Source organism: Oncorhynchus gorbuscha, linkage group LG17, assembly GCF_021184085.1.
Source record: "Oncorhynchus gorbuscha isolate QuinsamMale2020 ecotype Even-year linkage group LG17, OgorEven_v1.0, whole genome shotgun sequence".
NCBI classification, from domain to species: domain Eukaryota; kingdom Metazoa; phylum Chordata; class Actinopteri; order Salmoniformes; family Salmonidae; genus Oncorhynchus; species Oncorhynchus gorbuscha.
In genome coordinates this window covers 988,302-1,000,801 of record NC_060189.1, presented here as the reverse complement: position 1 = coordinate 1,000,801, position 12,500 = coordinate 988,302, and the positions used below count along the sequence as shown (strand labels likewise).

Sequence of the window (12,500 nt, the reverse complement as noted above, 5' to 3'; positions counted from 1 at the left end):
GGGAGGAAGAGAGGAGAGTTAGCCTTGGTGGACTGATCCAACAACACCTGTAGGGCTGGGGGAGGAGAGTTAGCCTTGGTGGACTGGTCCAACAACACCTGCAGGGCTGGGAGATGGAAACACACACGAGGTGAGTGACAAGACCAGGGGAGGATTGAGGTTACAGTATCATTACGGTCTACTGAGCACAAGTCCGTGAATAATCAGGTGAACACACTCCCAATGGATTACTGTCCTGTATCTACTAGAGGTCGACCGATTAATCAGAATGGCCGATTAATTAGGGCCGATTTCAAGTTTTCATAACAAATCGTAAATTGGTATTTCTGGGTGATGATTTTGCAGATTTTTAAATATTTTTAATACCTTTATTCACCTAGGCAAGTCGGTTAAGAAAACATTCTTATTTTCATTGACGGCCTATGAACAGTGGGTTAACTGCCTGTTCAGGGGAACAGTGGGTTAACTGCCTTGTTCAGGGGAACAGTGGGTTAACTGCCTTGTTCAGGGGAACAGTGGGTTAACTGCCTTGTTCAGGGGAACAGTGGGTTAACTGCCTTGTTCAGGGGAACAGTGGGTTAACTGCCTTGTTCAGGGGAACAGTGGGTTAACTGCCTTGTTCAGGGGAACAGTGGGTTAACTGCCTTGTTCATGGGAACAGTGGGTTAACTGCCTTGTTCAGGGGAACAGTGGGTTAACTGCCTTGTTCAGGGGAACAGTGGGTTAACTGCCTTGTTCATGGGAACAGTGGGTTAACTGCCTTGTTCAGGGGAACAGTGGGTTAACTGCCTTGTTCAGGGGAACAGTGGGTTAACTGCCTTGTTCAGGGGAACAGTGGGTTAACTGCCTTGTTCAGGGGAACAGTGGGTTAACTGCCTGTTCAGGGGCAGAACGACAGATGTTCACCTTGTCAGCTCAGGGGATCCAATCTTGCAACCTTACAGTTAACTAGTCCAACGCTCTAACCACCTGCCTTCTCATTGCACTCCACGTGGAGCCTGCATGTTACGCGCCTGTTAATGCAGCAGAAGCCAAGGTAAGTTGCCAGCTAGCATTAAACTTATCTTATAAAAACAATCAATCATAATCACTAGTTATAACTCCACAGGGTTGATGATATTACTAGTTTATCTAGCGTGTCCTGCGTTGCATATAATCGATGCAACGCTGGGGGATGATTTAACAAAAGCGCATTTGCGGAAAAAAGCACAATCGTTGGACGACTGTACCTAACCATAAACACCAATGCCTTTCTTAAAATCAATACACAGAAGTATATCTTTTTAAACCTGCATATTTAGCTAAAAGAAATCCAGGTTAGCAGGCAATATTAACCAGGTGAAATTGTGTCATTTCTCTTGCGTTCATTACATGCAGAGTCGGGGTATATGCAACAGTTTGGGCAGCCCGGCTCATTGTGAACTAATTTGCCAGAATGTTACGTAATGATGACATACATTGAAAGTTGTGCAATGTAACAAGAATATTTAGACTAATGGATGCCACCCGTATTATGTTATAACTAAGTCTATGATTTGATAGAGCAGTCTGACTGAACAGCAGCAGGCTCGTAAGCATTCATTCAAACAGCACTTTCGTGCGTTTTGCCAGCAGCTCTTCTCAAGCACAGCGCTGTTTATGACTTCAAGCCTATCAGCCTAATGGCTGGTGTAACCGATGTGAAATGGCTAGCTAGTTAGCTGGGTGTGCGCTAATAGTGTTTCAAACGTCACTCGCTCTGAGACTTGAAGTAGTTATTCCCCTTGCTCTGCAAGGGCCGCGGCTTTTGAGGGTGGCTGTTGTCGATGTGTTCCTGGTTCGAGCCCAGGTAGGGGCGAGGAGAGGGACGGAAGCTATACTGTTACACTAGTCCTATAAATACTATATTAACTACAACCTAAAACCTCTTACCTGGGAATATTGAAGTCTCATGTTAAAAGGAACCACCAGCTTTCATATGTTCTCATGTTCTGAGCAAGGAACTCAACCGTTAGCTTTCTACACATATTGCACTTTTACTTCTCCAACACTTTGTTTTTGCATTATTTAAACCAAATTGAACATGTTTCATTATTTATTTGAGGCTAAATTGATTTTTATTAATGTATTATATTAAGTTAAAATAAGTGTTCATTCATTATTGTTGTAATTATCTTTATTATAAATAAATAAAAAATATTTATTAAAAAAAAATTTAAATGTAAAATTTTATATATTACATTTTTTTTATATATATATTTTTTAAATCGGCCTATTAATCGGTATCGGCTTTTTTGGGTCCTCCAATAATCGATATCGGCGTTGGAAAATCATAGTCGGTCGACCTCTAGTATCTACACCTTTGAATTGAGACAGAGAGAGAGGGAGACAGAGACAGAGAGAAACAGAGAGAGAGAGAGAGAGAGACAGAGACAGAGAGAGAGAGACAGAGAGAGAGACAGAGAGAGAGACAGAGAGAGAGAGAGAGACAGAGACAGAGAGAGAGACAGAGACAGAGAGAGGGACAGAGAGAGGGACAGAGAGAGAGACAGAGAGAGGGACAGAGAGAGGGACAGAGAGAGGGACAGAGAGAGGGAGAGAGAGAGAGAGAGAGAGAGAGAGAGAGAGAGAGAGAGAGAGAGAGAGAGAGAGAGAGAGAGAGAGAGAGAGAGGGAGAGAGAGAAACATAGCGAGGCAGGACAGCTATGATGTAGGGGGGCTGATGTTCTGAGAGAGAGACAGAGAGAGATATGATGTAGGGGGGCTGATGTTCTGAGAGAGAGAGAAACACACAGAAACCTCAGCAGCATTACATCACTACAACAGCTTGTGGCAGACTAATTAAAAACACACACTGGCCTGGCCCAAAACCAGCACTAATAGCATTAAGACAGCTATGATCTAAGAGGTATGAGGATGACTGTCCAACCACAGTGTGGGCCAGCCTCCAGTCCTGGGAGACAAACCATGGGGACTCCCAAGTTTATCTGGGAGGGACCCTTCACTCAGACAGGACACAGCACAGAGAGCAGAGATCTGGGAGGGATCCTTCACCCAGACAGGACACAGCACAGAGAGAGCAGAGCTCTGGGAGGGATCCTTCACCCAGACAGGACACAGCACAGAGAGCAGAGCTCTGGGAGGGATCCTTCACCCAGACAGGACACAGCACAGAGAGCAGAGCTCTGGGAGGGACCCTTCATTCAGACAGGACACAGCACAGAGAGCAGAGCTCTGGGAGGGATCCTTCACCCTTCATTCAGACAGGACACAGCACAGAGAGCAGAGCTCTGGGAGGGACCCTTCATTCAGACAGGACACACCACAGAAAGAGCAGAGCTCAGAGGGATCCTGCATGCTCAGAACAACAGATCCTCTCTCTCTCTGGTCCTCCTGCATGCTCAGAACAACAGATCTCTCTCTCTGGTCCTCCTGCATGCTCAGAACAACAGATGCTCTCTCTCTCTGGTCCTCCTGCATGCTCAGAACAACAGATGCTCTCTCTCTGGTCCTCCTGCATGCTCAGAACAACAGATGCTCTCTCTCTCTGGTCCTCCTGCATGCTCAGAACAACAGATCCTCTCTCTCTCTGGTCCTCCTGCATGCTCAGAACAACAGATCCTCTCTCTCTCTGGTCCTCCTGCATGCTCAGAACAACATATGCTCTCTCCCTCTCTGGTCCTCCTGCATGCTCAGAACAACAGATCCTCTCTCTCTCTGGTCCTCCTGCATGCTCAGAACAACAGATGCTCTCTCTCTGGTCCTCCTGCATGCTCAGAACAACAGATCCTCTCTCGCTGGTCCTCCTGCATGCTCAGAACAACAGATCCTCTGGTCCTCCTGCATGCTCAGAACAACAGATCTTCTCTCTCTCTGGTCCTCCTGCATGCTCAGAACAACAGATCCTCTCTCTCTCTGGTCCTCCTGCACGCTCAGAACAGATCCTCTCTCTCTGGTCCTCCTGCATGCTCAGAACAACAGATCCTCTCTCTCTCTCGCTGGTCCTTCTGCATGCTCAGAACAGCAGATCCTCTCTCTCTCTGCTCCTCCTGCATGCTCAGAACAACAGATCCTATCTCTCTGGTCCTCCTGCATGCTCAGAACAGATCCTATCTCTCTGGTCCTCCTGCACGCTCAGAACAACAGATCCTCCCTCTCTCTGCTCCTCCTGCACACTCAGAACAGATCCTCTCTCTCTGGTCCTCCTGCATGCTCAGAACAGATCCTATCTCTCTGGTCCTCCTGCACGCTCAGAACAACAGATCCTCTCTCTCTCTGGTCCTCCTGCATGCTCAGAACAACAGATGCTCTCTCTCTCTGGTCCTCCTGCATGCTCAGAACAACAGATGCTCTCTTTCTCTAGTCCTCCGGCATGCTCAGAACAACAGATGCACTCTCTCTCTGGTCCTCTTGCATGCTCAGAACAACAGATGTTCTCTCTCTCTGGTCCTCCTGCATGCTCAGAACAGATCCTATCTCTCTGGTCCTCCTGCACGCTCAGAACAACAGATCCTCCCTCTCTCTTGTCCTCCTGCATGCTCAGAACAGATCCTATCTCTCTGGTCCTCCTGCACGCTCAGAACAACAGATCCTCCCTCTCTCTGGTCCTCCTGCATGCTCAGAACAGATGCTCTCTCTCTGGTCCTCCTGCATTCTCAGAACAGATCCTATCTCTCTGGTCCTCCTGCACGCTCAGAACAACAGATCCTCTCTCTCTCTGGTCCTCCTGCATGCTCAGAACAACAGATGCTCTCTCTCTCTGGTCCTCCTGCATGCTCAGAACAACAAATCCTCTCTCTCTTTGGTCCTCCTGCGCGCTCAGAACAACAGATGCTCTCTCTCTGGTCCTCCTGCATGCTCAGAACAGATCCTATCTCTCTGGTCCTCCTGCATGCTCAGAACAACAGATCCTCTCTCTCTCTGGTCCTCCTGCATGCTCAGAACAGATCCTCTCTCTCTCTCTCTCTGGTCCTCCTGCACGCTCAGAACAACAGATGCTCTCTCTGTAACACCGTCTTCTACTCTCACTAGCACAGACTTTGTAGGTCGCAGATATTTCGGAAGGTTTTAGCCACAATGATGGTGTTGGTATGTGATTGTTTTACCTATGCAAGTTGAATGCACCAATTCTAACTCTGGATAAGAGTGTTTACTAAATGACTAATATGTAGTGTTATTGCTCCACATACCCAGTACTCTGTGACTGATGTCTAGCGTCGATACGCTGCATTTACACATGAAGCACAATTATTGTCAAGGGAGCTGATCTGATTGGTCAAAAGAACAATTAGTGAAGAAAAAAAAAGATCAGATTTGAGCTGCCTGTGTAAAGGATACCAGAGCGACAAGTCTCATTACCTTTGAAGCATGGAGGAGGAGGTGTGTTAGTGCTCATTACCTTTGAAGCATGGAGGAGGTGGTGTGTTAGTGCTTATTACCTTTGAAGAATGGAGGAGGTGGTGTGTTAGTGCTCATTACCTTTGAAGCATGGAGGAGGTGGTGTGTTAGTGCTCATTACCTTTGAAGCATGGAGGAGGAGGTGTGTTGGTGCTCATTACCTTTCTGATGCAGGCCCTTCTTCTCATAGAGGATGATGAGCTCGCTGTACTTGTGGGCCTTCTTCAGGATGTACTCACTCTCCTCAATGTGACAGTGGTTATTATCCAGACGCAACAGAGGGGACACCAGGGCCACGTTGGTCTGGAGAGAGGAGAGAGACACTAGATTAACACAGGGGACATGTTGGTCTGGAGAGAGGAGAGAGACACTAGATTAACACAGGGGAAATGTTGGTCTGGAGAGAGGAGAGAGACACTAGATTAACACAGGGGACATGTTGGTCTGGAGAGAGACACTAGATTAACACAGGGGACATGTTGGTCTGGAGAGAGGAGAGAGACACTAGATTAACACAGGGGAAATGTTGGTCTGGAGAGAGGAGAGAGACACTAGATTAACACAGGGGACATGTTGGTCTGGAGAGAGACACTAGATTAACACAGGGGACATGTTGGTCTGGAGAGAGACACTAGATTAACACAGGGGACAAGTTGGTCTGGAGGGAGACACTAGATTAACACAGGGGACAAGTTGGTCTGGAGAGAGGAGAGAGACACTAGATTAACACAGGGGACATGTTGGTCTGGAGAGAGGAGAGAGACACTAGATTAACACAGGGGAAATGTTGGTCTGGAGAGAGGAGAGAGACACTAGATTAACACAGGGGACATGTTGGTCTGGAGAGAGACACTAGATTAACACAGGGGACAAGTTGGTCTGGAGGGAGACACTAGATTAACACAGGGGACAAGTTGGTCTGGAGAGAGACACTAGATTAACACAGGGGACAAGATGGTCTGGAGAGAGACACTAGATTAACACAGGGGACAAGTTGGTCTGGAGAGAGACACTAGATTAACACAGGGGACACGTTGGTCTGGAGAGAGGAGAGAGAGACACTAGATTAACACAGGGGTCACCAGGGCCATGTTGGTCTGGAGAGAGGAGACACTAGATTAACACAGGGGACACGTTGGTCTAGAGAGAGACACTAGATTAACACAGGGGACATGTTGGTCTGGAGAGAGGAGAGAGACACTAGATTAACACAGGGGACACCAGGGCAAATTGTTAAAAATGGTTAAAAAATCAATGGTTTTTAAATTTGGTATAAAGCGAAGTTCCGTTACCATGGAATTATCCATACGTACATGCAGGTAGCATTACAATGGAATGGGGGAGTACGTCTGAGGTTTCCATACGTACATGCAGGTAGCATTTGAGCAGCGTGGTGTCGATGATCTGCAGGAGTTTCTTCCTGCTCTTGATGGTGGGAGTCCCTTCCATGAGGGGAGACGGGGTGGACGGTTCGGAGTCGTTCAGCTGCTTCACCAGGTGGCTGCGTTTCTGGAACGCACACATTTCATTGTATTTATGGGGACCGGGATAGTCCACTAGGGAAGGATAGTACACTAGGTCGGGAAGGATAGTCCACTAGGGAAGGATAGTCCCCTAGGGAAGGATAGTCCACTAGGGAAGGATAGTCCACTAGGCCGGGAAGGATAGTCCACTAGGTCGGGAAGGATAGTCCCCTAGGGAAGGATAGTCCACTAGGCCGGGAAGGATAGTCCACTAGGGAAGGATAGTCCACTAGGGAAGGATAGTCCACTAGGCCGGGAAGGATAGTCCACTAGGGAAGGATAGTCCACAAGGTCGGGAAGGATAGTCCCCTAGGGAAGGATAGTCCACTAGGGAAGGATAGTCCACTAGGTCGGGAAGGATAGTCCACTAGGTCGGGAAGGATAGTCCACTAGGTCGGGAAGGATAGTCCACTAGGGAAGGATAGTCCACTAGGTCGGGAAGGATAGTCCACTAGGTCGGGAAGGATAGTCCACTAGGGAAGGATAGTCCACTAGGCCGGGAAGGATAGTCCACTAGGCCGGGAAGGATAGTCCACTAGGTCGGGAAGGATAGTCCACTAGGTCGGGAAGGATAGTCCACTAGGTCAGGATAGTCCACTAGGGAAGGATAGTCCACTAGGCCGGGAAGGATAGTCCACTAGGGAAGGATAGTCCACTAGGCCGGGAAGGATAGTCCACTAGGCCGGGAAGGATAGTCCACTAGGCCGGGAAGGATAGTCCACTAGGTCAGGATAGTCCACTAGGTCACATCATCTAACAGGGACAACACACATCATCAAACAGGGACAACACACATCATCAAACAGGGACAACATCTAACAGGGACATCATCTAACAGGGACAACATCTAACAGGGACAACACACATCATCTAACAGGGACAACACACAACATCAAACAGGGACATCATCTAACAGGGACATCATCTAACAGGGACATCATCTAACAGGGACAACATCTAACAGGGACAACATCTAACAGGGACATCACACTTCATCTAACAGGGACAACAAACGTCATCTAACAGGGACATCATCTAACAGGGACAACATCTAACAGGGACATCATCTAACAGGGACATCATCTAACAGGGACAACATCTTAACAGGGACAACATCTAACAGGGACAACATCTAACAGGGACAACATCTAACAGGGACAACATCTAACAGGGACAACACACATCATCTAACAGGGACAACACACATCATCTAACAGGGACATCATCTAACAGGGACATCATCTAACAGGGACAACACACATCATCTAACAGGGACAACATCTAACAGGGACATCATCTAACAGGTCATCATCTAACAGGGACAACATCCCCCCCCTGTGTCAGGTAGTAATACACACTGGTTTACAACCCCCCCACCCACCTGTGTCAGGTAGTAATACACACTGGTTTACAACCCCCCCACCCCCACCTGTGTCAGGTAGTAATACACACTGGTTTACAACCCCCCCACCCACCTGTGTCAGGTAGTAATACACACTGGTTTACAACCCCCCCCACCCACCTGTGTCAGGTAGTAATACACACTGGTTTACAACCCCCCCCCCCACCCACCTGTGTCAGGTAGTAATACACACTGGTTTACAACCCCCCCCCCACCCACCTGTGTCAGGTAGTAATACACACTGGTTTACAACCCCCCCCCACCCACCTGTGTCAGGTAGTAATACACACTGGTTTACAACCCCCCCCACCCACCTGTGTCAGGTAGTAATACACACTGGTTTACAACCCCCCCCACCCACCTGTGTCAGGTAGTAATACACACTGGTTTACAACCCCCCCCACCCACCTGTGTCAGGTAGTAATACACACTGGTTTACAACCCCCCCCCACCCACCTGTGTCAGGTAGTAATACACACTGGTTTACAACCCCCCCCCCCCCCCACCCACCTGTGTCAGGTAGTAATACACACTGGTTTACAACCCCCCCCCCCCCCCCACCTGTGTCAGGTAGTAATACACACTGGTTTACAACCCCCCCCCCCAGGTAGTAATACACCCACCCACCTGTGTCAGGTAGTAATACACACTGGTTTACAACCCCCCACCTGTGTCAGGTAGTAATACACACTGGTTTACAACCCCCCCCACCCACCTGTGTCAGGTAGTAATACACACTGGTTTACAACCCCCCCCCCCCACCTGTGTCAGGTAGTAATACACACTGGTTTACAACCCCCCCCCACCCACCCACCTGTGTCAGGTAGTAATACACACTGGTTTACAACCCCCCCCCCCACCTGTGTCAGGTAGTAATACACACTGGTTTACAACCCCCCCCCCCCCCACCTGTGTCAGGTAGTAATACACACTGGTTTACAACCCCCCCCCCCCCCCTGGTTTACCCACCTGTGTCAGGTAGTAATACACACTGGTTTACAACCCCCCCCCCCCCACCCACCTGTGTCAGGTAGTAATACACACTGGTTTACAACCCCCCCCCCCCACCCACCTGTGTCAGGTAGTAATACACACTGGTTTACAACCCCCCCCACCTGTGTCAGGTAGTAATACACACTGGTTTACAACCCCCCCCCCCCACCTGTGTCAGGTAGTAATACACACTGGTTTACAACCCCCCCCACCCACCCACCTGTGTCAGGTAGTAATACACACTGGTTTACAACCCCCCCCCCCCCCACCCACCTGTGTCAGGTAGTAATACACACTGGTTTACAACCCCCCCCCCCCCCCCACCTGTGTCAGGTAGTAATACACACTGGTTTACAACCCCCCCCCCCCCCACCCACCTGTGTCAGGTAGTAATACACACTGGTTTACAACCCCCCCCCCCCCCACCCACCTGTGTCAGGTAGTAATACACACTGGTTTACAACCCCCCCCCCACCCACCTGTGTCAGGTAGTAATACACACTGGTTTACAACCCCCCCCCCACCCACCTGTGTCAGGTAGTAATACACACTGGTTTACAACCCCCCCCCCCCCCCACCTGTGTCAGGTAGTAATACACACTGGTTTACAACCCCCCCCCACCCACCTGTGTCAGGTAGTAATACACACTGGTTTACAACCCCCCCCACCCACCTGTGTCAGGTAGTAATACACACTGGTTTACAACCCCCCCCACCCACCTGTGTCAGGTAGTAATACACACTGGTTTACAACCCCCCCCCCACCCACCTGTGTCAGGTAGTAATACACACTGGTTTACAACCCCCCCCCCCCACCCACCTGTGTCAGGTAGTAATACACACTGGTTTACAACCCCCCCCCCCCACCCACCTGTGTCAGGTAGTAATACACACTGGTTTACAACCCCCCCCCCCCACCTGTGTCAGGTAGTAATACACACTGGTTTACAACCCCCCCCCCACCCACCTGTGTCAGGTAGTAATACACACTGGTTTACAACCCCCCCCCAACCCCCCCACCCACCTGTGTCAGGTAGTAATACACACTGGTTTACAACCCCCCCACCCACCTGTGTCAGGTAGTAATACACACTGGTTTAGTAATACACCCAACCCCCCCCCCCCCCCACCCACCTGTGTCAGGTAGTAATACACACTGGTTTACAACCCCCCCCCACCCACCTGTGTCAGGTAGTAATACACACTGGTTTACAACCCCCACCCACCTGTGTCAGGTAGTAATACACACTGGTTTACAACCCCCCCCCCCACCCACCTGTGTCAGGTAGTAATACACACTGGTTTACAACAACCCCCCCACCCACCTGTGTCAGGTAGTAATACACACTGGTTTACAACCCCCCACCCACCTGTGTCAGGTAGTAATACACACTGGTTTACAACCCCCCCCACCCACCTGTGTCAGGTAGTAATACACACTGGTTTACAACCCCCCCCCCCACACCCACCTGTGTCAGGTAGTAGTAATACACACTGGTTTACACACTGGTTTACAACCCCCCCCCCACCCACCTGTGTCAGGTAGTAATACACACTGGTTTACAACCCCCCCCCACCCACCTGTGTCAGGTAGTAATACACACTGGTTTACACACCCCCCCCCCACCTGTGTCAGGTAGTAATACACACTGGTTTACAACCCCCCACCCACCTGTGTCAGGTAGTAATACACACTGGTTTACAACCCCCCCCACCCACCTGTGTCAGGTAGTAATACACACTGGTTTACAACCCCCCCCCCCCCCCCCACCCACCTGTGTCAGGTAGTAATACACACTGGTTTACAACCCCCCCCCCCCCCCACCCACCTGTGTCAGGTAGTAATACACACTGGTTTACAACCCCCACCTGTGTCAGGTAGTAATACACACTGGTTTACCCCCCCCCCACCTGTGTCAGGTAGTAATACACACTGGTTTACAACCCCCCCCCACCCACCTGTGTCAGGTAGTAATACACACTGGTTTACAACCCCCCCCCCCCACCCACCTGTGTCAGGTAGTAATACACACTGGTTTACAACCCCCCCCCCCCCACCCACCTGTGTCAGGTAGTAATACACACTGGTTTACAACCCCCCAGGTAGTAATACACACTGGTTTACAACCCCCCACCTGTGTCAGGTAGTAATACACACTGGTTTACAACCCCCCCCCCACCCACCTGTGTCAGGTAGTAATACACACTGGTTTACAACCCCCCCCCCACCCTGTGTCAGGTAGTAATACACACTGGTTTACACCCCCCCCCCCACCCACCTGTGTCAGGTAGTAATACACACTGGTTTACAACCCCCCCCCCCACCCACCTGTGTCAGGTAGTAATACACACTGGTTTACAACCCCCACCCACCTGTGTCAGGTAGTAATACACACTGGTTTACAACCCCCCCCCCCCCCACCCACCTGTGTCAGGTAGTAATACACACTGGTTTACAACCCCCCCCCCCCCCACCCACCTGTGTCAGGTAGTAATACACACTGGTTTACAACTGGTTTACACACCAACCCCCCCCCCCACCCACCTGTGTCAGGTAGTAATACACACTGGTTTACAACCCCCCCCCCCCCACCCACCTGTGTCAGGTAGTAATACACACTGGTTTACAACCCCCCCCCCACCCACCTGTGTCAGGTAGTAATACACACTGGTTTACAACCCCCCCCCACCTGTGTCAGGTAGTAATACACACTGGTTTACAACCCCCCCCACCTGTGTCACCCACCTGTGTCAGGTAGTAATACACACTGGTTTACAACCCCCCCCCACCTGTGTCAGGTAGTAATACACACTGGTTTACAACCCCCCACCCACCACTGTGTGTCAGGTAGTAATACACACTGGTTTACAACCCCCCCCCCCCCACCCACCCACCTGTGTCAGGTAGTAATACACACTGGTTTACAACCCCCCCCCACCCACCTGTGTCAGGTAGTAATACACACTGGTTTACAACCCCCCACCCACCTGTGTCAGGTAGTAATACACACTGGTTTACAACCCCCCCACCCACCTGTGTCAGGTAGTAATACACACACTGGTTTACAACCCCCCACCCACCTGTGTCAGGTAGTAATACACACTGGTTTACAACCCCCCCCCCACCTGTGTCAGGTAGTAACACACACTGTTTACACTGTTTACAACACCCCCCAACCCACCTGTGTCAGGTAGTAATACACACT

At 50.1% G+C, this 12,500-nt stretch overlaps 1 protein-coding gene across 1 annotated transcript in view; it reads right to left on the bottom strand.

The window, feature by feature from the left end:
* Positions 1–12,500, bottom strand: part of LOC124001992 (vam6/Vps39-like protein) — a 73,304-nt gene that overhangs the window by 20,052 nt on the left and 40,752 nt on the right. Inside the window, exons 13-14 of the mRNA XM_046309191.1 lie at positions 6,745–6,885; positions 5,538–5,679 (exon numbers count right to left, since the gene is read on the bottom strand). Coding sequence (XP_046165147.1) covers positions 5,538–5,679; positions 6,745–6,885 — 283 coding nt within the window. The remainder of the gene's footprint in view (positions 1–5,537; positions 5,680–6,744; positions 6,886–12,500) is intronic.